Source organism: Taeniopygia guttata, chromosome Z, assembly GCF_048771995.1.
Source record: "Taeniopygia guttata chromosome Z, bTaeGut7.mat, whole genome shotgun sequence".
NCBI lineage: Eukaryota > Metazoa > Chordata > Aves > Passeriformes > Estrildidae > Taeniopygia > Taeniopygia guttata.
In genome coordinates, this window is record NC_133063.1 from 7,908,922 (window position 1) to 7,935,637 (window position 26,716).

General features: G+C 37.8%; 2 protein-coding genes across 8 annotated transcripts in view; one reads left to right on the forward strand and one right to left on the reverse strand.

Annotated features, from left to right (window-relative positions):
• HOOK3 (hook microtubule tethering protein 3) overlaps positions 1-2,473 on the reverse strand; it is an 81,456-nt gene extending 78,983 nt beyond the window's left edge. For 2 of the 4 annotated variants that reach the window (XM_030258125.4, XM_002189459.7), the window contains exon 1: positions 2,285-2,471. In XM_030258125.4, coding sequence (XP_030113985.1) covers positions 2,285-2,341 — 57 coding nt within the window. In that variant the 5' untranslated portion in view covers positions 2,342-2,471. Of the gene's footprint in view, positions 1-2,284 lie in introns of all 4 variants that reach the window. The other 2 variants (XM_032744307.3, XM_030258123.4) reach the window with 2 other exon arrangements.
• Positions 2,439-26,696, forward strand: RNF170 (ring finger protein 170). Of its 4 annotated transcripts, none has more exons than XM_002189428.6 (8): positions 2,439-2,556; positions 5,118-5,175; positions 11,995-12,138; positions 16,983-17,058; positions 18,262-18,370; positions 19,365-19,438; positions 21,285-21,389; positions 23,102-26,696. In XM_002189428.6, the coding sequence occupies exons 3-8, from the start codon at positions 12,002-12,004 to the stop codon at positions 23,369-23,371; spliced, it is 771 nt and encodes a 256-aa protein (XP_002189464.2). In that variant the 5' UTR covers positions 2,439-2,556; positions 5,118-5,175; positions 11,995-12,001; the 3' UTR covers positions 23,372-26,696. The 4 variants fall into 4 exon arrangements, with proteins under 4 accessions (XP_002189464.2, XP_012432836.1, XP_030113989.2 ...); XM_012577382.5 differs by having other exon boundaries at positions 2,484-2,556; positions 11,995-12,076; XM_030258129.4 differs by lacking the exon at positions 5,118-5,175 and having other exon boundaries at positions 2,518-2,556.
• Positions 26,697-26,716: the final 20 nt, after the last annotated feature.

Below are 26,716 nucleotides of genomic sequence, written 5' to 3' on the forward strand. Positions count from 1 at the left end.
CAACCCCGTTGGGGCAGGAAGGAGGGGTCCAGGGTTATCTTGATCAGAGTCACAGGGTCCCGGGGTAAGGGGGGCACACAGTGCCCATGAGCTCACTGTAACACCTAACAACAAAACGGGCATTGGCAAAATATTAAAAAATAAACCAACCCTATTCAGAGGTAGGCAACTTGCTCCAGCTTAAACACAGGAGAAGAGAAATCACAGGCATGTAGGGTAAAAAGCCTAAGTGATATGCTCCTTAATTAAAATCATGAGTTGGCAGAGGGAGGAACACTTTCTTCCTCACCCTGTATCCATCTGAGTAAACATTCATTTTAGGCCAAACAGGTTCTCAGACTTGTAGAAAGCCTTATCTATTCAAAACACAGACAAACCAGTTTAATTACTTCTGTAGGAATGTTAAGCAAGCAACCTGGGAGGTTAAACTAGTTCTAAAGAAGCACCAGCTTCTCTGGCATAATGGGAAATGACTAGCCTTCCCAGATGTGCATAAACTGTTATTAAGACAGCTCTACCCACCTATCTAAATGAACGGTTTCCCAAGAATTATGGGACTTAAGAGAAAGCCAAGCAAAAAAAAAAAAAAAGCATCTTCTTTATACACAGTTTCACTGAGGAACAAAAAGCTTCACTGCCTCTTCTGCAAGTTTCATGTATGCTGGAATAAATTCACCTTTCTTCATTTTTTTTCACTGTGTTTCAAAGCCAAGTTCCCACATAAATGACGAAACTGTAAAATAACGCATAACTTCATACATTCATCTCGGAATAAAGCTGATCCATTCAAATGCTGTTTAAGATGATTTACTGTTTCTGTTAATCTCCTCATTAGCTCAATATTTGAGAAGTGTAAAGGGACCTCTGTGGACCATTTCTACAGATAGGATCAGGCTGCACAGGGTAGGTACAGCTTCAGGATTGCAGATTATAAAGACTGAGCAGCTCACTCAGCTTTTCTTTGCCAGTATTAACACACACTGACTTCCTCATATTGGGACTTTTTATTCCCCACACCTTAAAGAGAAAGCATGGAAAGCCAAAAGCAAGACAAGTGGCCAACACTTGTCCATAACAAAGATGGAAAAGTTGGCAGGAATGTGAAGGAAAGTGAAACTGGGTGACTTATTCCAGACCTACATGAAGCACTTCCCCAAAAACCTCTTCCCCAAAATTGTTGCCTTCTATACTTTCCAGGCCACTTGCTCACCTCTAACAATAAATTCATCTCCCCTGCTCATCCTTTTTGACTCTCATTGAGAAATCTAACCTGTTATTGCCCAGGAACTTACTCATCACTATGACAGCTTCAGTCAGCTCTGGCTTCTCACAGAAAAAATGTCTGAAACTTTCTGTATCCAACAATCAGTTGTACTGCAGAGTTTCATATTCTAGGTATTTACTTGGCAATTTTGAGTATAGAGGGGGAAAAACCCAAACCAGCCTCAAACCAAAACTCAGTGGTTTCAAACAACTGACCAATAACTCAGCTACTACAGAAATGCAAGTTCCACGTCTGTGTTACAGTCATTGCTGCAAACCCAGGTTTAATGACCACTACATTTTGGCTGCTCTTTGAGTGACAGCTTAACCTAAAGACATTTTTGGCAAAAACTGCAAACGTGAAAGTAGTATAAAGTAATTTTTATCATAAGATCTTAGAATCAGAGAAGGGTTTGGCCTGGAAAAGAACGTTGAAAATCATCTGGTTTCAACCCCCCTGCCATAAGCAGGGACACCTTCAGCCAGATCAGGTTGCTCAGAGCCCCATCCAACCTGGCCTTGAACACCTCCAGGAATAAATGTATCACCTCTAAGGTTGATACTGTAAAATCCTCGACCTCATCGGTGAATTCTGTCTCTCGAGATTCAAGCACTACTTAAAAAACAAGAGGAAAAAACAAACAGGCGGAAATGCCAAGTCTCTGGTCAGAAAGGCGGCATTGCTACTCAGAGAGGTACGAACAGCGGGGTACTGACACACCCACGGCACAGGAGGGACACGGAGCAGAGCCACGGCCTGCAGCTCGCCAGCCCGGCCCGCCGGGCCTTTGTTCCCCCGCTGCAGGGCCAGCGCTGAGGCGGAGCGCGGCCCTGCCCAGGCACCCACGAAGCGACACAATACGCCGTGAACAATGCAAGGCCGGGCCGCCGGGGCTCCGCCGACCCCGGCCCGGCCGCGGGGCCTGCACTGCCCCGGGGCGGGACGCGCCCGGCTCCGCTGTCCCGAGGGACGCGGCCCATGGGGCTCGGTGCGGGCGGGAAACGGGAAACACGCACTCACCCAGGTGAGCAGGCTCTCGCCGAGCTCGGCGCGCTCCAGGCTCTCCACGTTGAACATGGCGGGGCTGCGGGGCCGCGGCCGGCTCGGTACCGCCGGTCCCGCCCCGTGCCGGGCCGGGCGGTGCCGCCGACACGTCACCGCGCCCTGACGGAGCGGCTGCCCGCGCTTGCGCCCGGCGGCTGCGGGGCGGAGCGGGGCGGGGGACGCGGCGCGACCCGGCGGCGTCGGGGAACGGGGCGGAGCCGCGGGGCCGGCGGCGAGCGGCGGCGGAGGTACCCTGAGGGGGGCGGGGGGCCGGGCCGGCTCGGAGCGGGCTGGGCTGGGCTGGTCGCCCCTCACGGCCGGCCGCGGGGCGCTGGGGATGGTGAGGGAGATGCGAACCCCTCTGTGGTATGCCCGATGAGGCGCCTCGTACGCTGCCGGGCCGAGTCTGCAGCGCTTCCCCGGCTCCGTGTGTTTGTGTGTTTATGAGTGTGCGTGTTGGTTAGATGTCCGGCGGGGCTGGGAGCGTGTGTTTGTGAGGATGGTGTTTCAATGTTGGTGTGTAACGTGGCTCGGTTTCTGGATGGAGTAGCCCCTACAAGGTTTTTGTCTCTTTTTGGCGTAGAGAAATGACCTTTCACCCACGGACTTCTGTTTGTGAAAGGAGCAGCCCCCACAAGGTTTTACTCCTTTTGGAGTAGGAAATGACCTTGCACCCACAGATATATCATAGTATCCAGTATGGCTTCGCTTGTGTATGGAGCAGCCTTGACGACTTTCTCTGTTTTGGACATTACCTTGCTTTCAACAAAGCCCTGCTGTCGTAAATTTAATGCACAGGCAATCTACCAGTATCTGAAGGGGAAGCCAGAGAAAGACTCTTTGTTAGGAACTGTAGTGACAGGTAGTAATGGGTTTCAACTTAAAGAAGGGAAATTTAGGCTAGATAGCAGGAAGGAATTTTTTGCTGTTAGGGGCGTTGAGATGCTGGAACAAGTTGTCCAAGGAGGCTGTGGATGCCCCAACCCTGGCAATGTTCAAAACCAGTTTGGATAAGATTGAGTAACCTGGTCTAGTGAGAGATGTCCCTGTCTGTGACATGGAGATGTTGGGACTGGATGGTCTTTAAGGTTCTTTCCATTCTCTTAACATTCTGCGATTCTATAAGTTACTTGCTTAGAACTAGTTGCAAATGGTGACTAGAAAGAAGGATGATTACATATCAAAATGGGCCGCCCAGGGAGGTGGTGGAGTCAATGGGTGTTCAAGGAAAGACTGGACATGACAACTTGGTTGACAGGGAGGTGTTCAGTCTTAGATTGGATTGCATGATCTCGGTGGTTTTTCCAGTTTAGTTGGATTCCTTAGGTGATTAAATTAATTTTTTGTCTTGAAAACAAGGAGTTTGTCTGTGGCCAGAGTGCCCCTGTATCCTTGCTGTGCCCCAGCCAGAGAAGTTCTCCATGCTGCAAATGGGTCACCTGAGGAGTTCAAGCAACTCTTTGTCAGTAGTGTGTTGGATTTTGGATTATTTGAAGTTTGCAATGAGAGTGTGTGGCATTATGATAAGTTCTGCAGTTCCTTATCAGTTAACAATGGGCTTGACTTGCAACAACATGTAGTGGCAGGCACAAGGCACTGATAAGAGTAGAGGGTTGTATAAATGGGAAGGGTCACAGATGTGGAAACTGTCAGTATTTTACCTGTTTTCTCAGACTTTTTCCGTGTAATTAATTAGTAACATGGACAAAAGCTGAGTGCTCCCTTTATTCAAGCTTCTTTTGAACTGAAGAGTATTGTAGGAGCCATGAAAATTTTCAAGTTTTCCCAGGAAAGTACTTTCTTACTGATCTCGTATAATCTGTATAATACTGTATAAGATATAAATCACTGTATAATATTGTATAATACTGTATAACATTGTATAATACTGTATAAGGTATAAATCAAATCTGTCTTCATTTAAAGGTAGCATTCAGTTTCAGAATGAATTTAAAGTCTTAGGAAACTGCAGAACTACCAACTTTCCATTCCAAGTTTTAATGTGTGCTTTAAGCAACATGCTTGGTACTTTTGACAAACAGTGTTTTCACAGGTACAGTGCGTTGTTTAAGGTTTTCTGTCATATCTTTCTCTGTGTCTCGTTTCCCACTCTTTGCTTTGCCTGTTGCCACGAGGTGTAGCTTGCATTTTGTTGACACAAACAAATACAGTATTGTTTTTTTGCCTTGCTGTCTATTTTAGATATGAGGCTGTATGTGGAGGTAGCACTTTCAACAGTAGGGAATTCTTGGGCACTTTTCCTGAGAGATCTGAAGTCTCCTAATGCTTAGCTAAAGTACTACCATATTCCAGCAAACATTATAATGAAATGACAGTATTTTCTTTTTCTTCCTGTCCAACCAGGAAAGTCAGGTATCCAAGCTGAAGGCATTTGCAGGCTCTTTCTCATGCTCCTATATGCATATTAATTCAATTCCACCCTCTGGTTTGTTCAGAACTCTATACCTTTCAGTATGTTTTTTTCCTTATGAAGTGGTGGAAAACTTTGTTGGGAATTGTTTTACACAAGTCATACATCACCCAGGCAGATATTCAGAATAGTAATGCTAAACAGGCATTGAATTTGTGCTTTTGCTCCAAGCCATCCACGTGGTTTTGGACTCAGGAGAAAATATTATTGGAGACATTTTGTTTTCCCAGTAGAATGGTATCTTAATTTTGGATTATTTTCCCTCACAGCCTTGCACCTGTTTTTTGCAGCTGCTTTACTTTTAATTTGCAGAGCATGATTCCATCAGTAAAAGCAGAATATCTACTTTATTTTTTCTGGTTTTTTTTTTCTCTTTAGGAAAAAATGTGCCTCAGAGACTGCTGACCTCAGACCTTGCAGAAACCTGCTTTATCAGGCAAGTGCCTCAGTTGGTCAGTTTTTTTAAGATATACTCAAAAAAATCATTTTTTGCCTACTGAAATTTCCCTCTCCTCTCTTTTGGCAAGACTGTTCAGGCCTTTTCCATTCTCTTTTGCAAAGAGTATTCATGCACTTAACTGTAGTCAGCACAGTTGTGAAAGCAAAGGTGGTTCATGGTAAGCATATAACTGAATACTATATGGCTGAGTTTGGCTGTATTTCTTGTACCAGCTGAACTGACTTGTAAACCCAAAGGTGATGCAAATTCCTAATAATGATGCATTAATAGACTGCATTAAATTCTCGTAGGATAATCCCAAGTCAGTTTTAACAGCCTTGTCACAGAATATATCTCATCAGTTTATATATTGCTATGTTAGATTTTTTAAAATTTCTCTTAATAAATGTGCCCTTTGAATTTTCTGCTACTGATTTTTATAATATAGGGAGATACGTAGTACTAGAGATTGTTGTGTGGTGCTTTATTCAAGTAAAATCCTTTTTCCTCAGAAACACTTTTTTTAAGTACACCATCAATCATTTGCATTATTTCTGTTCTATAATGTTATATTTGCCTACACCACTTCTTTGAAGTCCAACTTCACTAAGGAACACTAAGGAACCTGGATAAAATCTATCACCTCAGGATTAGCTGATTTAGGATTTAGGCTAGTAAACTCATAGTCTTCAACACTTCCACGTTCATGATATGTAGTTCATGCCTGCTGTTGTTAATTGTTTCTGAATGCAGTCTGGGCATTTCTTTGGACTCTTAAAGAAAGAGTGAATAAATAACTGTAGGATCCAGTTTGCTGAGTCAAATCCATTCACAAAGTCTCATTGTCAAGCACAGAGCAGGGCCATGACCTGCTACTATACTGGAGCAGGAAGTAATTAGATAGCTTCTGATGAAACAGGTCTCAATTTTTGCCCTACATATAAAGTTTGTCTTTGGGAATTTTTGCCTGTTTTTCTCATAAATAAAATATGCTAAATTTATGCCTACAGATATTTCAACATAAGCTAATATATGTTCAGGGAGTGGATTACAGAATAAGTATCCTCTGTTTTAGTATGCTTAAATTCTTAAAAGTTGGTTTATGTTATCTAAAACAAGCCAGTCTTATTAGAAATCTTTTGAATGAAACCAGTTTTTTGTTTGTTTCTCTTCCACAGAAGAAAATATGAGGGGTTAAAACCTTTTTAATCTTAAGAAAATGTGACCTGTGGTATTTGACTAGTTGGAGATGAATTATCTTATCCTGGAAAACACACAGCCTCTACAAATTAAGCAGATTTTTCAAAGGACAGGGGCGATGCTTTTGCTAGTAAAAGGCAACTGGCAAAAGGAATTGCAGGTTCTGGCTTCATGCTGGCCCACCACCACTATGTAATTAACTTGTAATTTTTTCAGGAACTGATGGTGGCTGCCAGTACTGCATCAAGAGGAAAAGACTCAAAATAAAACTAAAATAAATGAAAACCCAAAACTCCATTTTTCTTATCCATTTCTCTCCCAGTCCATCCCATTTGGTCACATTGTAATCCAAATTACCTTTCAGATGTTGAGCAAATTGTACTGTGCTCACAAAGTCAATACATTGAGGTTAATAACTTGTATCTCACATCAGTATTGCTTGTGTGTTACTTCATTGTTTACTTCTCAGAAATCAAGAGAGCCTCTTCTTTTTCACTGCGCTTGCACATTCCTTTGGTAGTTGGTCCTAAAAATCTCTGTGGTTTTAAAAGTATATCATCATATGGCACTTCCCTGATAAACTCAGAAAAGTTCAAATACTTCAGAAAACTATGGGAAAGAATCTGACTTTGGATAGCTGATAGCTGTTTAACATATCATGGTAAAGACTGGATTGTTTTTAATGTCTTTATGAAAATATGAAGACATTATAAACTCTCAAGTCATGGCATAGGATATTGTTGTAGCTGTGCTTTATGTTGAACATTGAAAGTCCTAATAGTCTGAAAAACTAAGAAATAATATATCCACACTAGTTTATGTCTTCATTCCCTCACACTTCAGTGTGATCTGTATGAATTTCCAAGAATAAAAGCCATTGTACTTGCAGTATTGCTCATTATAGTTGTCTTTTTTTTTTTTTTTTTTTGCTTAAATCTGCATGCATTGTTCATGCATAACCACAGAGGGGAAAATGTAACTTTAAAAATATCTGTAGATTCTTATTTGCAATGTAAAAAAATTAGTGTTACCTTCTGTCAGTGATCACTCTGAGAAAAACTGGTAATAAACAAGGTGATTTTCAGTGCAGATGATTAATTACTGACAGATTTACAAATAAAACTATATGACTTTACAAACAGTAAGTTGCATTCCTTTCTATTGCAAAACCTTTTGTGGATAATTTACTCTGAGGTTGTTTATACTCTCTAGCCATCAAGAACCATCAGAGATTAACTGGATCCCAGTCTACTGGGATGCAGTGTCAAGCTGTAACTTAGCTATTCCATATGGAATGGAGGAGTAACTCCTTGTCTTTTCCTCCTTTTCTGTGTTGTTTTACTTGAAGCAAGTGCCAGTAGTCTGAAGATAAGCTGAAGTAAACTTGGAATTTAAGATTTGGGCTTTGGTGGTGTTGTTTTTGAAGCAGGAAAAAGGCCCAGCATTTCTTTCAGTTTTTTAAAGTTTGCAATAGATATTTTTAAAATTCTGAAGTTAATTGTATAAATTCCAGTTTTGATGTGAGTATTATGAGATGTTGCTTCGTTATCATCCTCTCATTGGAACATAGAGTGGAGTTATGCTTGCATTTAAGAAAGCCATCCTTGTGAAATGGCTAAAAAGAGTAAAAGCCTTAAGTATAACCAGAAATAATTTATCAGAATTTAATCTATTTTCAATTACTGTCATTTTTTCCCTGAAGTAAACGTATAAGATGGTACTTTTCTCAGAGCTAGTGTAGACAGGAATTAATTTATTGTATTAAAGAATAGTAACAGAGCAATAAAATAAATTCAAACCTTCTTTGAAATTTTAGAAAGAAACAAGGTAACATAAGCCTACAGAAAAGAAAGAAAGAAAAACTTTGAAGTAATTTAATGTCTGAAAGCCTGTGATATAGAACCCAGATGTGAAAATAATTATGTGAGGAAAAGATTGATGAAATGCTGTCATTTTTTCATAACCAGAAAAATGTAATGGATCAATGGATGGAATTTAGTATGAGCCATACTAACTCACTCTTGAATTCCATCAGATTATTAACAGTGATTATTTTAGGAGTGATTAGGTATATGTAATAAAGTCTGGTTCTGGAAGGTTTCTCTGACACACACTTGGTCTTTATCAAGGCTGGTTGTCTCCAAAGACTGAGTCTTCATTACATTATTTAAATCTTGCTTCTTAGTTGTACCAGCTGAAAGTGCAACAATTGCTGAACACATGCACTGTGAGGTGAGATTTCTTAGAAGCTATTTTTAATTATCTAGCCTATCATGCATTCAAACCACTGCAGATCACTCTTTGGCTGTTGTAGTTGCACTCGAAGAAACATGAACTGCAAGCCTCCAGTTCTGGGTATTCTGTTTGAAAACATTCAAGGTCGCCTTGAAATCACAAGTTTCCTTCTTCCTTCAGTCAGACATTTTTTCTATTAGTGTATTTTAACATCTTCTTTGTAAACATTGCTTTTTCTACCATGCTGTCCAAGAGAAAGGAGGGGGAGGAGGAGGAGATTGTTGCTGTCTCTACTGAGGCATGAATTCAGAGAAAGTATGTGTTGGTTCTTTTGAAGCAATACACTTTTATTTTGTAGTACTAGTCTACACAAGTCTGATCAGCTCCCCCATGCAATGATCTTATTGAGAGAAAGTGTTGGAAGTAATAAGAAAAGTATACACAGTGCTTGTTGGCTGTCCAGAAACAGCAAGTAAATTAAAATATAAACAACGTGGGGATTAAGCATTGATAGTTTATCTTCTCTAGAATTCAGTGATAGAAGCAGCTGAGAGTGATACTGAGACAGATTCCACTCCCCTTTTATATAGTCTTTGGGGTATTGATACATAAGTGAAGACAAAGTGTCTCAGGGTGTTTATGGGGAAAGAAAGACTGCAATAGGTTTTCTTGTACACTATGCTTATGTCTTAGAGGTTATTGGGAAGGTCATAATGTTTCAAAATGAAGGGCTGAAGCAGATCTAAGTAACTGGCATTATGTGCAAGAAGGAAGAGAAAGTGAGGATCTGTGTATTTCATTTTCATGTTCTTATGCTAACTTTGGCACCTTAGCTTGGCACTTCAAGAAAGGTAAGTGAACAGAAATTAAGGCAAGCAGATGCAGTGAGTGCTATTAATGGTAGGCAGATAAGAATTTGGAGTGTTGTTATAAGGAACATACAGAGAAGGAAGAGCTGGAGTAGATGTCTTGAAGGCTGTTCAGGGAAACTGATTTAAATTGGTGTGATATTGATAATCTATGTGTTGTTTTCTAAGTGCATCAAGCAAGCAGTGACAGAGGATGTTCAGGTGTTAATATAAGAAGCGCTTGTCTTCCAAAGGTACAGTTAAATAATCTGTATGTCTCTGACATAATAGGTATTTCTGAAAAAAAAAAACCAAAAAACAAAAAAAAACCACCCAAAAACATGTAATATTTAATGGGATGTAGTTGTCATTGGTGTGTTGGTATAACACGCCAATGACATGACATCAGTTCTAACAGAATTGATGTGGAGCAAAGGAGGAATTATACCAGTTCCCTGGCATTTACTTCTGATTTTGTTCTGAGTGGTCAACCCAGAAAAAACAGTGGGACAGAATAAAAAGTAGTAATCTGATAATGTTACTTAAGGAGGAAAAACATAGAAATTTAAGATATCAGCATGCACAGTTGTGGAAATTGGCTGTCTTAGAATGATGCAGTGTAAGAAAGAGAAGCTTCTTCAGGACAGGTTATGCAAAGAAATTAAGTATACAGGCAGGTAATGTTGAGCTAGGGAGGCATCACAGCACACCTGCCAGTCCAGAACCTCAGCACCAGGGAACCACTGTTCAGAAAAATTTCACAACACCTTAACTTCATGGCTTTAGGTATAGGAATGTAATGGTATAACTAGCTGTGCAGAGAAATGCTCTAACTCCTTGTTAGAGCCCATGTTCCTATGTCAGACCTTTCCAAAAAGATCTGGTCTTTTATTCATTAGTATATATGAAACATGTGTAAATATTGACCTACATGCATTTCTATGAGTCACTGGTATTCCACCTTTGAAAGAAGTTACTCTTTCCAAATACTGTGACAAAGTTGCTTGTTGAAAGCTGTAATTAAAAAAAAATTGACTATAGTTACAGAAATAATAGTCTCAATTCAGATTGGCATACTTAGGATAACTTAGTTTATTGTTTCACTTCATATATGCTTCATTATTCCATTTTAGTTTTCACAGTGAAAGCCCAAAAATACGACAATTAATGAAATCTCCCCTTGTTCTCCACGAGTTTGCTCTGCTCTTATGGTACTTAATACCACTTACACTTCCTAACAATACTCTTAGAATGTATCAGCTTCTCTTGTATTCCTGCTACAGACTTACGGAAGCTTGAAAAAAGCTCCACTGCTTATGGTAGAAAAAATGTGGAGGGTGAGAGTAGCTGTCTTAGAGAAAAGATTGTGCTTTTTTATTCACAATAGACTGACATGCTGAAATTTTGCCAGGGTAGTCATTACAGGTATCCACTAAAATCCTGATGACTTGTACTCTATTTCAGTTGTGCAATTAATTCAGGGCCAGAGGGTGTTTGGTGTTATTTGCTAGACAGCGAGGTTTCAATTAAAAATGACACATGGGCTGTGAAGTGTAGTGAAACACTGATGAAAGCTTGGAAGCTGGGCTAGGAAACAGAGAAAAAGATACCAGTCTTACCTGCCTTCAGAAACCAATACCGGGATTTTATGTCAGCTTCATGGAAAATACTTCAGTTGTGTATGTTCAGAGCCACAGTATGACTTTTCATGTCATTTGACAGAGTTAGCTTCACCATTCTGATTTCATAATATTCATAGCCATAGTTCATTTCACTTCCTGATTGCAACAGCAATAATTCAGCAGTGGGTTGGAAGCTATTTTATTTTGCATGTCTCCAGCTGTAGGTTAGTACTGTAGGTTAATAAATGTTAGCCTTAGCCACTGATGGCTAAAAATGTGAAACAAGTATAAAATTAGTCTAACTCAGGGAGCCTGATAATACTGTTTTTCTTTCAAGTTTTCCCCATGTCTCCAGCTAAAGTTTGGTAATGCACAGAAAAAGAAAATGAAGTTTAAAATGTATTGGGTGATTCCTATGTATCCAAATGAGCATTTAACACTGAAACCAAAATGTCCTTGTTTCTTCATTCATGTGAGTGGTGGAAGTTAAGTTTTTCTGTTGGCTTAGCTTACCAGGAATGCTGTGGTGTGTAATAGCTAAAACTTTTTATAATGCCGACTAATTTAAATTTTTTTTTCAGTAGACTGTCCTTAGAATATGGCCAGCTCAGTAATGACCTATTCCTGTGCAATTTATCTTATAAAGATTTCAAAGTAAACTATCTGACTAAATTTTTTTTTATCTTTAAATCATAACACAGTCATTTAAGATTTGTTTACTACTGCATAAGACTTCTACAACAAACTCAGTGTTTGGTAAAAATGGATACATTCCTTCTTTTTGTAGCACTCTTTTCTCCCAGCAATGACTATTCTGTTTACATATTGTTTGTAACTGTGTTTAAAATGTCTGTGCACATATGTTTTAATATATGTATATGTATATGTATATATTTCTTCTTGCATTTTAGAGCTGTGATGGCCAGTCATCAAGCAGAAGTTCAGAGTTTGAAGCTAGATAATGATTCAGTTATAGAAGGAGTAAGTGACCAGGTACTGGTGGCAGTTGTGCTCAGTTTCACTTTCATTGCTGCTCTGGTATATACGCTTTTAAGGTGAGAATGTGTTGAGAGGAATTATTAATTTCTTATAAAAATACTAACTTCCTTGACAATTTTGTGCATTGGTACATAAAAACTGTGTATTTGTGACAGTAAGGCAGTGGTTGTTTTGATTGTTTACTGTGTTTAACTAATTGCTTGGCACAGCTAGAATCAAAACTCGAGTTTAACTCTTCCTTATCTTCAGATAATCAAACTGAGTAGTGTTCGTCACTCCTTAAGACTGAAAATGGTTAAATTCACAGTCTATATGGCTGCTGTGTTGTATTTGGTTAAAAAGTACAGATTTGTCAACAACTCCAAGATTAAAATTGGATATATTCTCCAATGTATGTTCTAGCTGCAGTCTCCTTACAAGAAAACAAGCAAACAACAACCCAAATCCAAATAAATTGACTGATTTTTTTTTCCAATGAATATGCTCTAAAACAGTGGACTGCAATATGCATTCCATACAGGAAAGTGTCAAGTTCAGAATTCACTAACTGTAATGATCAAAGCTTATTTTTATTTCAGAGTTTTTATTTGCATCCTAACAAACATCTTAGCCTATATGTTTGAGGAAAATGAGTCTGCGCTTCAGATTGGCTTATTTTATTTTATTTTAATTGTTATTTTGTGTTACTTTATGTTATTTTATTGATATTTGTAAACTTCTGAACACAGAACAGTTTTCAAAACCAAGGGAGCTCAGTTTTGGTGAAACAGTGGCATCATGGAACTTGAAGAGGGTATATCCACATGAAAAATATTGCTGAGGTAGAGTAACTTGAGAATAAGCTACTAAATAAGCTATAGGTGGAAAAACTTGGTTGGACTGCAAGGCAGTGCTGCTTTTCAGGACCAGGAGATCACAAAGGAATCTTAAGAAAGGCATTCACTTCACCTTGCTTTTTTTTCCCCCGAAGTTGTTTCAGTTACTCAGTTTGCTTTAATAATGCCTCTTTTTCATCTGCTCTGTTATGATTTTTCTACCCTTCATCTTGACATTTTTGGCAGTTGTGACTTGAATTTCAAGTGTTTAGTTTAAAAGTTAACACTTTATTTTTGAACTCTAGAAAGGCAAGTAAGAAATATTTTTTAAAAAGTGAGTGGAACAAGAGTCAGCAGTTGACAAGAGTAGCAGGAGTTCAGTCAGAATTAAGTTCAGGGAAATGTTGCATCAGTTATGAAGAGTTACTTAGGAAGGACGATAAGGCTAATTATTGACTGCCTCTGCAGTGTAGTAAGAGGTAGGTAAAAAGTTTGACTGTGAATCCTATTACATGCCTTGATGGTTTATTTTCTGCAGGGGCAAAGAAACTGAAAACACAAATCTTCCAGACTTTGGAGGTCTGCATTGTATGATTTGTGGCCAGTGGCAGGACTTGAAGAAACACATGAAGCTGAGTCAGAGGAGATTTAGGTTAAGATACCAGAAAAAAGTTTTTCACCCAGAGGGTGGCTGAGCAGGCTCCCCAGGGAAGTCATAGCACCAGCCTGAGGGAGTTGAAGATGTGTTTGGGCAATACTTTCCAGGCATATGTATCTTGAGGTGTCCATGTAGGGCCAGGAGCTGAACTCAATGATCCTGATGGGTCCGTTCTAACTCCGTATATTCTGTAACTGTGATTCTATGACTGACAACTGAAAGTCCTACCAGTATCCTTTTAGCTCCCTGCTCTGCCTTCTGGTATCTTTTGAAATTATCTGTATTCAGCAGCACTCTTCATCGATCTCCTTTGTATTGTTGCCATCAAAATCTGCATAGTATCCTAGAAAATCTGTACAGTGCAAAAACTTTGATTTACTTAGCACTGAGGGGGAAGTGAGGGAGAAAGGGTCTTTTGTTTTTCTTCTCCAGTTACCTTAGACAGTGCACTGGTCTTTGTGTTGCTTATATAGTTAGTGTTCATTACCCCAGGTTTTTTCTTTGCCTTTCGTGCTTCTGCATCAATAGAACCTAAATACTTAAGTTGGGTAGGAGCAGGTCACGGGTAAATATATAGGAAAGAAAGCTTACAAGGTGATGAATAGTCACAGGAGCTGAATCAAAAGGGAAATGAGCAGTAAGGAGTAAGTGTTGGAGTAGATTTTAGGGGGCAGAAGAAGAATATGGAGAGAACTGTTAAGGGATATAATTGTTGTACTTGTTTCAAGGTGAAAGAACTCAGTGAAGCATCACATGGAGGCTTCATTCATACTTCTGGCAGAGTAACTTACAAGCCATATTTAACATATGTAACAAGTTGCAGATGTATCCTTCAGGCACTATATGATAGTTCTCTGAAGCCTGTATGCTTTTGAGTTATAAATTTTGATAAAATTAAGCCAGACTTTTTCCGTCATCTTTTCAACTGGTGAGTAGGTTGTGACATTACAAATGAGATTGTGAAAATTCAGTGTATTCAGCAAATTAAAGGAAGCCTGATCCTTTAATTCCCTACAAAGGATTTGTCCTAGATGACTGAACTGTTCCATGTTTATGGGTCTACAGGTTGAGATTTTTAAATCTAATTTTTCTATCCATCATATGGTTTGATTATAAGATCAAGTCACTATTTTCAGCAGAAGTGAGATCTTAGTCCTTGAAATTTAGCAGTGTCCCTCACTGCACAGTGATGCACCAGTCCCCTTAAGCACTGTCCCTCTCTTTCCTTGTGTGAGACTGCACACTGCATGAGCAGGCAGTCATCTTCCTTCCAATAATAAGAGTTTGGCAGGGCCCTCTGTGGTACAAAATATAATCTTTCCACATCATAGGATCTTTCTCCCCAAGTTTTGGCTTGCTAGCAGTCAGAAATGGGGAAATAAAAGGCCTTTGCATCTAACTTTTATTTCTTTCTGGCTTGTGTTTGATAATGCCTCTAATGACATGGCACAATATTAGTTTTCATATATTTCAGTTATCTTCTTATGCTAATTGAATGACGGAAGTGTTGCCTTTGACATGTCTTGAGTTCTGCCTGTTTCTTCCTGAACATTGCATGGTTGTCAGCTACATCACCATCTTATGCATAAGTGACAGTACATGCTGTACCTCTGCAGCTCTGCAAATGCTCTCATGATTTCAGCCTAGTATGTGATACCAGGGTAAGGTCATATAAATGAACACTTCCAGTAGCAAATTTGCTACTGCTAATTTAGTTGTTATGGAGAAATCAGAATAAACTGTCTTACAATTCACACCTTCCGCTTGTGTATGAATCAAATTGGATTTCAATATATATCAAGCATTCTGGCAAACTGAATATGTGAAATATGTTCATTTTGTAGCATCTAAACAGAAAAATACTTCTATACATATAACATGTATGATAGACAACATCCACCAAATCTGATTCATGGAGACCAAAGGTGCGTAAGAAGAATATAGACTTTCTATCATATAACTTTCATATGTCACCCATGTTAGTATTAAATATATTTTCTTTTTACAGATAGCCATGTAAATATTAGCATGAAAAATATGTGACTCTCTTTGAAAAAAGAATGAAACAGACAAAATGTTAAACATTTTAGCAATAGTGCAATAAACAGTTGAGCAATAATGCAATATTATGATTGCCAACATTAACTGAAGGAAATTATTGGGGAATCTTGGAGAGCCATTGAAGAAATTATATAATATAACTGCAACCAGAAAATGTCATGAAAGCTCAACCAGTCCAGCCCTCATCTCTGATAGAGGATCACCTTACCTCAATATCCCTGCAAGCATTGCAACCTGTTTTTTGATTTAACTTTTAGTCAGGGATGGATCAAAATAGCCTGAGGTAATCTTCTCTGATTTTTTACATTACATAATTAGAAATGTGTTTCCACAAGCCTTAGATAACTGTGGGAAATAATTGCTCATATTTATAGAATGAAAGAGTTATCCTGTCCCCTTTTCATATAAACTGACATTTCTTAAGTCTTTCTCTAATGTATAAAAAATGTGGGCAGTAGTTCTTATTATCTTCTGAACTTTCTCCAACTTCTCTATATGTTTCTATGCATTTAGCCCAAAATGGAGAACAGAATCCAGCTGAGACCTCAAGAGTGCTGAGCAGAATGTATCATCATTGAAATCCATGTGAATTAATAAAGCATAAAAATTCACATTTTTTACTGTTGATTCATATTTATTGTAACTCATCACCTGTAATTGTTGTCAGCACATTTTTAATTTCAATTCTGTCCCACTATGCTTTTGAATTTGTAATATATCCATCCTTCTTTCTTCAGTGTGGCCCTTCCCAATGATTCCTCAAGGCATATCTAACCTGTATTTCTTTTTTTAAAAAGAGTGATTTTAAAAGAGTGGTTTCTTTTTATATACAGTCTGCTGATAGTTACATAAATTCAATATTCTAAATGTAAATTTGTCTACCCTTTCTTATGCAAATGTCATGTAGCAGATAAAATTGAAGTAATTAGGAGGTTCCAACTCTATGACTTAGGCAGTGAGTGAGAAACTAATAATTTATGAGTAGACCAACAAATAAGAAACTAGCAATGGAGAAAAAATGAAAAATATTTCTGTATGTTTAATTGAAAAACTTTCAAGCAACTTCATTTTTTGTAGGTTCAAGGCTTAATTTTTTCTCAGATTAAAATCCAGTTTTAACATGATTTAATGATTGGTTGTGGAGTCTCTGAAAAATCTTGTTGCTGTACAGCTTTAAGTGTCCAAAGTAACTTTAGGATCCAGAATAAATTCCTGCTTCCTTAATTATTTATGTACTTCCTTTAAAATCCTTTATAGCAGGAAATACTGATGTTTTGTCCTTTGTTCAAGTTTCATATTTGTTTCAGTGAGTTATTTTTCAGTGTTGGATCACAGGGCTTTTTATTGCTTGTATTTCCTTTCACAGAAATGAACATCAGAACATACATCCAGAAAATCAAGAGCTAGTGCGAGCTCTTCGTCAGCAGCTTCAAACTGATCAGGTGCTGTAGCGAGTGTTGGCAACATTCAGCTCTCTGATGTGGGGTGCTGCAGGCCTCTCTGAGGTTCTGGAAGAAGATGACCTTGAAAGTTATGGGAGCTTACTTACTGTACAGAGGCATTCTTGAAATCCATCAAGTTATGGGATAATGTAGCCTTTTTAAATGGATGCATTAAGTAATTAAAACTAAATTTTGGCTGGTTCTTTTTTCAAGTAAGTTTTTGCCACAAGGTGGAGCATGTTAGATTATGCTGCATGCTTCCTGGAATGTTCCTGGGAACTTTAGGGTAAAAGAAAGGAAATCTGGAGTACAGTTTGCTGAGACAGGACAGGGGTAGATGTTTAGACTGATAAGCAGTGTGTAGTAACAATGGCACAGCAACAAGAACCAGTGAGAGACAGAGAGGAACTTTCTAGCAAAGACTTTAATCACAGGACAGAGAGTGGTGGTTTTAAACTGAAAGAAGCTAGATTGTGAAGGGATGTAAGGAAGAAATTATTTTCTGTGAGGGTGGTGAGGCACTGGGAACAGGCTGCCCAGAGAAGTTGTGGATGCCTCATCCCTGGAAATGTTCAAGGCAGGGTTGAATGGGGCTCTGAGCAGCCTAATTTAGTGGAAAGCATCCCTACCTATAGTAGGACAGTTGAAACTTACTGAACTTTAAAGGCCCTTCCAGTTCAGACCATTCAATGATTCTATGACTGCATCCAGTTTGAACAGGTAGAGTCTAGGCCATACTTTTGGAGAATACTGAAAACAGTCTTTCATCATGATACTTCTTGAAATAATGACAGTGCATATTTATGTGGAAGACAAATATGGCAAAATGGGGGGAAAAGATGTTTCATGACAGTGACATGCACAAGCTGTGTTTGGGCTTGGAAACACTAAAGGCTGTAACTGGTAAGCAACACAGTTCAGTTACCTGTCTCTGGACAGAACTACTCAGGATAATGAAGTAACAATATAGATCTAAGTTTGTTATTCATGTTCCAGTGTGTCTAACCTGACTCAGTGTGAAGAACCAAGGAAGTTCTTTCTTTGTGGTCTTTAACTGGTTTGAAACACACGCTTGTTTAACAGATAAGTTTGACAGTTTGACTTATAGTGAGTGAATACCAATTTATTATTATTATTTAGAATTCAGTAGGCTTATATAAAATAGTATCTCCAACACTTTGTCTTTTCTTGCTGTTCCAACAGGATGCTTCTGCTAGTGATCGGCATCGCTTCTATACAGATATGTCGTGTCCAGTCTGTTTGCAACAGGCTACATTTCCTATAGAAACCAACTGTGGACATCTCTTCTGTGGTAAGCAAGAAAAGCTCCTAGTCCCAGAGTTAGAACCAGAACTTTTGGCAGTAGCTCAGGCATCCTGGTTCAAAGCTTTGTTTGCTTTTAACTGTCATTGCATCTGCGAAATAAAGAATTTTATATAAATAGTAGAGAAAACACATTTATGAATAAACAGTCACTTTAAGAGTGTGCTGCACTGTTTTCTATGCTGTCAGGAATGAAAATGTTTAATTTTAAAATGTCAAAGAGTATAATTTGTTTCCAGTTTGCTAATAAAGTGAAGAGGTTGAAGAACATTTGGGAATGCACTGTTTAAAAAATGTTTTAGTAAGAATAAAATATTATTTATCTCACAGAACATTTTTTCATGGAAGTTCTGCAGTATTATGACTAAGTGCACAGTTGATTAAAGTGCTTGGTTTTGTGGGTTTTTTTGAAGCTCTGTTTATATGTAAGATTTTGCTTCCTGTCCTTCAGGTTCTCAGTAGAATTCTTTCACTACATTCATCTAGTTTTTTGAAGTATATAGTGTACACCATGCCCAGTTGTTTAAATGGAAAAACAAGCAAGTTTGGAGAACAGATAAAATACTTACATTTTTATATTTGTCTCCATCTGTTGAAACTGGTGATGATAAAGCCAAATTTTTAGTATAAATTTTACATCTCCTGACATTTTAGTGACTTCTAGTTTTTAAACTGTTAGAAATTTTAGTATCTGCTTCTTCATTTAAAGATTAAAAATTCGCTGTGTTTTCAGTTTTGATGCCTTAAAATTACTGATTCATTTGAACCTATTCAGGATTTTTCTCATTAATAATATTGAATTTGAAGGCATTAGTTCTTGGTGAATCTTCAGCCAATGCTGTACACAAAATTACATCAGGAAACTGTAGATTTAACCTAACTGCTTATATACACTTTCTGTTTCCCTTGCCATGTAACATATTATTTCAGGTGATGCATTTTTCATCTCAGCAGTTTAAATGTGTGTACCTTGCCTTCACCAGGTTCCTGCATTATTGCCTACTGGAGGTATGGCTCGTGGCTGGGTGCCATCCGCTGTCCGATCTGCAGACAGACGGTAATATTTTAAATCATCATGGACCTGTCAGTTTGGCTGTCTAGGATAGCCTGCCACAAGGCACTTACATGTGAGCTGCAGTAGTGAGGCTGGCAGATAAAGAAGTCTGAGAAACTGAAAAAACACAGAGGGTTATGTGAGCCAGGAATGGTGGACATTCAGTTTCTCCAAACTTCTTGCTTTGACAAATGGCTCCAGATTGTTCCTGCCACTCAAACATAAGTGAATTGTGCTGATAACTCAGATGTTTTTCTGTAAAGAGTATGTGAAAACAGAAAATTGTGAGATTTTAACTATGATCCTTTCATGCTTTCTGTTCAGGATGTTATTAACTTCTTTTACCAGAATTTGTATCTGAAAGGCTTGACTGTTGTGATGGACGGCCAGTATCAGCACACTACTGGTTCCTGAGAAATACCTTCTCCCTTCCCTCTGTCCCTACCAAAAGACCTGTTCATGTCAATTTCTTATTTTGGTCCTATTTTTAACTTGTATGTATCATCAATTTAATCTCTGTAGAGCAAGCATTAACTTACTTCCTACGCAACTTACTTACATTGTCAGTTTGAAACATGTTCCTGCAACTCATTAAGGCTTAGGATCTCTGAGTATGATAGTGTATGTTTTAACAAAAGTACATCTTTATTTTAACAGTGCACAAACACAGAGCTAGTAACTTCTAATGAATTGTGTAACTCATGCCCTTGCTCCTCCATAATATCCTACTTTGTGTGTATCAGCAGGACAAATGACTGTAAGAAGACAGTTGAAGGAAAGAAAAATAAATATGGCTGGAAGAAGAATTAGTAGGTTTAGAGTGTAGCCAGTGAAGAAAAAGGCACAAATAATAGGTGGGGAAGGTGGAAAAGGGGAAAATAAGTGATTTTTTAAAATTGTCTTTCCTTATATATATTTTCATTTACATTCCTCTGAGTTACAGGAATATTAGGTGGCACTGTTTTCATGGTTATGTATTCTTTCTAACCCTAGTTTATAAATGGGGAAGGGAAAGATGTATACATGAACATGAGTCATACAAGAGGTTTGTGGCAGGACCAGAAGTTGAATGCAGTTCTGCTCATGCTCTCGTTTCTGAATGTGACTGCCACACAGATTTGTATTTAGTCACCAGGTACAGAGGAAGCTTCTGAAGACTGTAATAATTTGAAGTGCTATGCCTTCCCTGCTTCCCATGATAATCTGCATTTTATACCTGTCCATTGCTTCCAAAGTCTTAAGTTTTCAGCAGCTCCTATGCAGAAAGATAACATACATAAGGCCATATTCACATATATCTTATTTCTCTAGGTTTGCATGACAGTTAACCCAAGAACAGAGCAAAATTCTCTGTCTGTACAAAACAGTTGAAGGTTAATATCTTTTTCTTAATTCATCTTGGTATGAAGATCCATATGCAAAACCATGAGTTTTGCTGTGTGCTTGTTGTCATGGAAGGCAATCCTAAAATATGGAAAAACAAAGGCCTCATTGATTGCTTTATTTGATTTTCAATTTAGAAAAGAAAATTAGATTAATTTTGTAAATTAACTTTGTTCTCCAAATCATCTGTCCCACTCATGAAACATAAAGCATTTCAGTATTAAGAAGCCTCTCTTAAAAGGAAGGTTATTTTATGCTTTTTTTAACAATCTCTTTAAAAATTAATATTCTGTAGGGAGCTGTATGCAATTAATTAGTTAAAATTTAATAGCAGTATCCATGCTAGTAATTTTCAGTTTATTTTCCTATTAACTATTCAACTAAACCAAAGTTTTTTTCTATATAGTTAACTAAAGATGACTGTTTTACAGTTGCATGTATAACAAAATCTCCCTGCTGTGCCTAGGTGACACTATTCTTACCACTCTTTGGTGAAGATCAGCAGGGTGCAGCCCAAGTGTTTCAAGATGTTAATGATTACAATCGAAGATTTTCAGGACAGCCCAGATCGGTACGTTTTGGGTAAATTTGGAAGTCAGTGGTGTCAGAAAAGTTCGAGAGCAATTTTTTTGTAGTTTTGGTTTTTCTTCCTCCTTTTTTTTTTTTTTTTTTCCCCTGGGATATGGATTTTCTCTTCCTGATTCTTAGGGCCTAGGCAACTTTTCTTTAGGAAATTCATGTTGAAATGGTTGGATCAAACCCAAAATTATTTATTTGTCATTTATGACAATGTATGGAAACTTAGGGGTTTTTTGTGAGTGAGAATCTAATAAGTCTTGAGTTTTCTCAAGTGGTCATGTGTAAGTTGTTTTTTAGATATGAGTCATTATTTTGAAAGGATCAATAATTAGTCAGTAAAACTACTTAATGAAATAAATTACCTGCAAAGAAGAATATTCACTTAATTGGTCTTCTTACACTGATTAGAAGAATGTGAAGTTCTACTCTGTGCCTTTCTCTTCAGACAGCTGTACATTGTCTTGATTTTTTAGTTTTTCCCCTAGGTTATATTACAGTCTTTATTCTCACCTCTGAGTGAAGAAAAAAGATTTTTTTTTTTCCTGTAAATAGCTAAGAGGGGTGGTCGAAGTTCTACAAATGTTAGAAAGTCAGCCTTGTGACCCCATCTCCTATGTGCGTGTCCCGTTTCGCAAGCTGAAATGCACACACATGCATGCTAGTAACCTCCCTGCTTGTCTTCATTTGTAATGGGATTTGGATATAGCAAGAAAAATGCACAGTACAAAGAGACAGAAGAGGGAGGAGTATTTTTCTAAACCACAAAATGTATGGGTTTTGTCCAGAAGAGGTTGAAACTACCTTTCAGGCTCCATTAGACCTCTCTGCGAGCTGTGTCTAGTCCCCAGTAACCTGTCTGAGGGCATGCCAGAAAGCTACACTAAAGCCCTAATTGGACTAGATAAATTGTCCTTGATTTATATGCAGTGTTACCACATAAAAAATTTCAGTCTCAAAAATATTTTCAGCTATGGCAATAAGTCATTTTAATGGAGTTTAACAGCTCTATGTAGAAACTTTGTACCACAGAAGGGAACCAATATAAAAAAAGTTTTAAAGTTCACCCCTCCCTACTCATCACAACAAAAACCTGAATATTTTCTGTTGAGCAGTCTCTTGCTAAGCTTGCAGAATCGTAGTAGCAAAATGGAAGGGAGCCAGGAGTGGATTCATTTAAAGGTTCTTTACTTTACTTTGAAGCTTCATCCATCCTTTGGAAACTTCTGTGAATCACTGGTATACCACCAGGAGGGGGGTATTGTGTTTCTGAAAAACTGTAACCTATTCTACTTTACCTATTAGATTTTTTCTTGCAGTCCTGGTTTGTCTTGCATTCTGATCAATATTTCACTCCAGTTAAGCTGTTTGCTGTTTCTCACTTTCCCAGTCATTTGTTTTCCTCTAGTATTCATTGCTTTTCCTTCATAATAGACACCAGTATATTTTCTCGTGATGTTATTACATGTATGCTTTTCACTGTAGAATAACACAGTTTAACTGTTTCTTGAAAACAGTTAAAATATATAGAAAATATATTCTAATGACTTTCTACCCAGTAAAACTAAACTCATAAAATCTTCCCAGATTTTGTTTTTATTCCTATAAACTAACAGAATCTAAGATGTAATGTAGTAGTAGAAACTTAAGTTTAACATGGATGAGTTGCTAAAGCAAAATACTAACTTATAAATTCTTTCTTTATAGATTATGGAAAGAATTATGGATCTCCCCACTTTATTGCGACATGCTTTCAGGGAGATGTTTTCTGTAGGTGGCCTCTTCTGGATGTTTCGCATCAGAATATTCCTCTGCTTGATTGGAGCCTTGTTGTACCTGGCTTCACCTCTGGATTTTCTTCCTGAAGCTCTGTTTGGAATTCTGGGGTTCTTGGATGATTTCTTTGTCATTTTTCTGCTGCTGATATATATCTCTATCATGTACAGAGAAGTGGTAACACAGCGTCTAAATAGATGAAATGGACAAAAGTGACCTAAAAGCAGAGTCAGTTGTGGAATGTTTTAAAAAGAAAACTATAACGTAAGTATGATATAGCGAGGTGCCTGTGTATGATTTCAGTAGTAACAATTTCTTAGCTGGTTTTGTTATAAAACATAAAGGGTTAGTGTATGGTGATGCTTAACTGGAATCTTTAATTTGTGCATTACATATGCTTCATAAGAATGAGGTTAGTTTTATAATGTTATAATAAACCACCTTCATCTACTTCCACCTGATGAATAACTGTGTGTAAATGAAAGCAGGAAACGCTTTCTTTGGTGTGTTGTGGTTTGTGAAAAAGGAGTTCTAGCAAAGTACTTCAAACAATAAGCCCTTTGCATAATCTAGATGTGTAAGAAAATTCAGAAATTCTTCACAGTACTGTTATCATGACTAAATTGTTTGATGTCTCCCTGTTGTGGGCTAGAGTTTTTTGAAATAAAAATTGCTTTGTTTGTTTCTGTGGAAGAAGAAACCCATGGACTGCATTACAGTTACCACTCTGCAGTTTGCTGTTGTCCACATGCTTCAGAAAAATAAGGATAATACCTTGGTATTGCTTGAACTGCACTTTGTACCATGCAATTGTATTGCATGCAATTTGTACCATTTTATTTTTATATTTGGGAATATATACACAGTATCTGCTCTACATTGAGAAACCAGTATTATGCACGTCACACTTGTTAGTGCTCTATTTTTTTAAGTGAGAGCATGGTTTTTCTCTTCAGACTTTTTTATTTGGTAAGTATGTATCTTAGAAGCAGAGGTTTTGTGCTGCTTTGGGTCAATACAGTATGTCTGAAATGCAACTTTGCATTTCTGTATATGCATTAAAACATTCGGCCAATTGGAGAGGACACTCAAATTCCAAGTAGTGGTTGAAAAAAGGAAGTCAGAACTGGATGTTTACAGTACATGTACATGTATGTGTACAGTGTAGATGTTTACCCAAATGTCCATTCTGCCATATATGTGTACTAAACAACAGATATTGGGGTGATTTTCAGTTAGAGTTCTCTTGTTTGGTTGGTTGTTTGATTTGGATGTCGATAGAAGAGGTTCTAAATTACCTTGAAAAATAGTCTGTGATAAAGGACCGCAAAAAAATCTTGAAAATGTTTTCAAAAATACCAGGGTATTAATTATCCTTAAAGCTGATTTTTTTTTTTCATGTTGAATTTGAGCCTAGGCTATCATAGCTATACAAGTAATTTGAAAATGCTCTCATTTTGTGCAATGATTGCGCCTATAAAGGTCCGGGATATGAGAGATCATTGTACTTTTTAGCTAGAGGAATGATAATTGCAATTTAGCTTCCTGATACTTGAAAGACAGTGAATTAATAGGTGATTCTTTGTGTGTTTACATATATAGGTGAGACTTAAAATGAAAGGGACCTTTTCACCGCTTCTGTGTTTTCCCCTTGCAGGTGTCTTTCCATAGCTTCTAGCACTTAGGTATATGCAGAAAGATGATGGAGCTGAAACCTCAGGTGTCAGTCATTGAGGGTGCAGATTGTCATTCAGTGTCAGTGTTCAAAATGGCATTCATTTAAAACTAAATTCACCAATTCTTCATTTGAAAATTTAGTTTTGGAAATCCAAGGACATTTTACAAATGAACTGGAAAGCTAAACTTTTCTTTAGTGGCTGTTTGTTAGAGCTGGGCAAGAAGAGAAAAGGGAAGTGAAGCAAGGTTTGGAGGAAAAGAGCGAGAGAGTAAATTACATTTTTGGAAGCAAATGCTAGCTAATTTTTCTTGAGCATCTTGGTTGAGCTTTTCACCTTGTGTTGGCATTGCTAATGTATGGTGATGTTTTAGTGGCTACCTCAGTTAAAACTCTTTAAGGTGTTATTGAGTAAGGGTGAGATATTCATAAGCTGTTAGGTGCATTCACAAAGCGAGATAGTAGTTTAGGATATTATGTAAGACAGGGTTTCACAGTTTTGCTGTAAGTATTGTTTTTGGTTTTGGGGTTATCTTTCCCAAGAAATCTAGCTGAAAACAAACCCCAAAAATTCTTTTTTGATTGAGTAAATTTAACAGCCTCTTCTCTGCTGGAGTTTAATTTGTAGGTCTGCTAAGAAAAGTGTGAACTGCTCTCGTAGAGAAATTAGAATTCGTTAATGGAATTTGTTGATCTGGTACTTCATCCATACTTTTACCCTATGATTATAATTTTCCCATGACTCTAAATCCAGAGTGGATATAGGTGTACATGAATCTGCTTACTGATTGGTTTTCTTTGAATTTCCCAATTCCATGCACTACTGTGAAGTTCATGTGGAAATTCCCTATCCCTTCTGAGGGGATCTTGAATATCTGAAATCATACACAAACCACATCTGAAAGACTATATGAAGTTTCCCATGTTCTTTTTCTTCAGTACATTTCTGATAGCCAGAAGGGTTTCACTCAGAGGCGTCTGCTTACTTTTGAGTATTGAGTAACCTGTAATCTTAAATTCAGCACATTAAATGCTTGACAGAATTAGAACTGTTCTTTTCATCAATATGCGTGCTTGCCTGTGGATATTCTTTTTTGGTCCTGCAAGCCAATGATAAACAGTATTATGACTTGTTCAGGCCTTTTTGTGCAATGCAAAGATGCATCTGTCCTGCAATGTCTGGCCACTGTTCCTTTCCACAAATCAGGAATAGCTATAAGTTAGATATCTTGGGTACTTAGCTTGAGCTTAACGTAAACTCTAGAGCTCCCAAGAAGCTGGAGATTAAAACATGAGCATGTAGTATTCGTGAACTGTGTGCTGCCAAGTTGTTTTGTCAGCAGTGTGAAAGGTAAGGGTTAGGGCTGAACACTGGCTTCAGAATGTGTGCAGAGTGACTGCAAACATCACTATGGTTTTATCTCCTAAGATGGGGCAGGCGTGTCACCAAGGGGGGAAAATTTAAAAACTGAAAACTATAGCAGGAAGATGTACGGGGATAAAACAGAGTTCTTAAAAGATCACATGGGCACCAAAAGCTATGTGAAATATTTGATTGTTCTAGCAATATTAACAAAGAGAAAAACAGAAATTATACTTAATAGCTCTTACAAAATAACTTGTAGCATCTTGAGGCCTAATGATCATCGCTGTATAGAGCGATCCATTTCTGTGCTATTTGTGTGCCACACCACTGATGTCTGTGAGGACCAGGCACAACAGTGTGGTTTGGGGATACAATTTTGCCGTGAGTTTCATAAAACTGTAGCAGTATGTTACACTAGATTTTTAAGACAAAAGAATTTAAAACTACTTGTTACTTTTAATTATAATAAATTGCTGTTAAAGAGATTCTCTTGAATTATTTTATT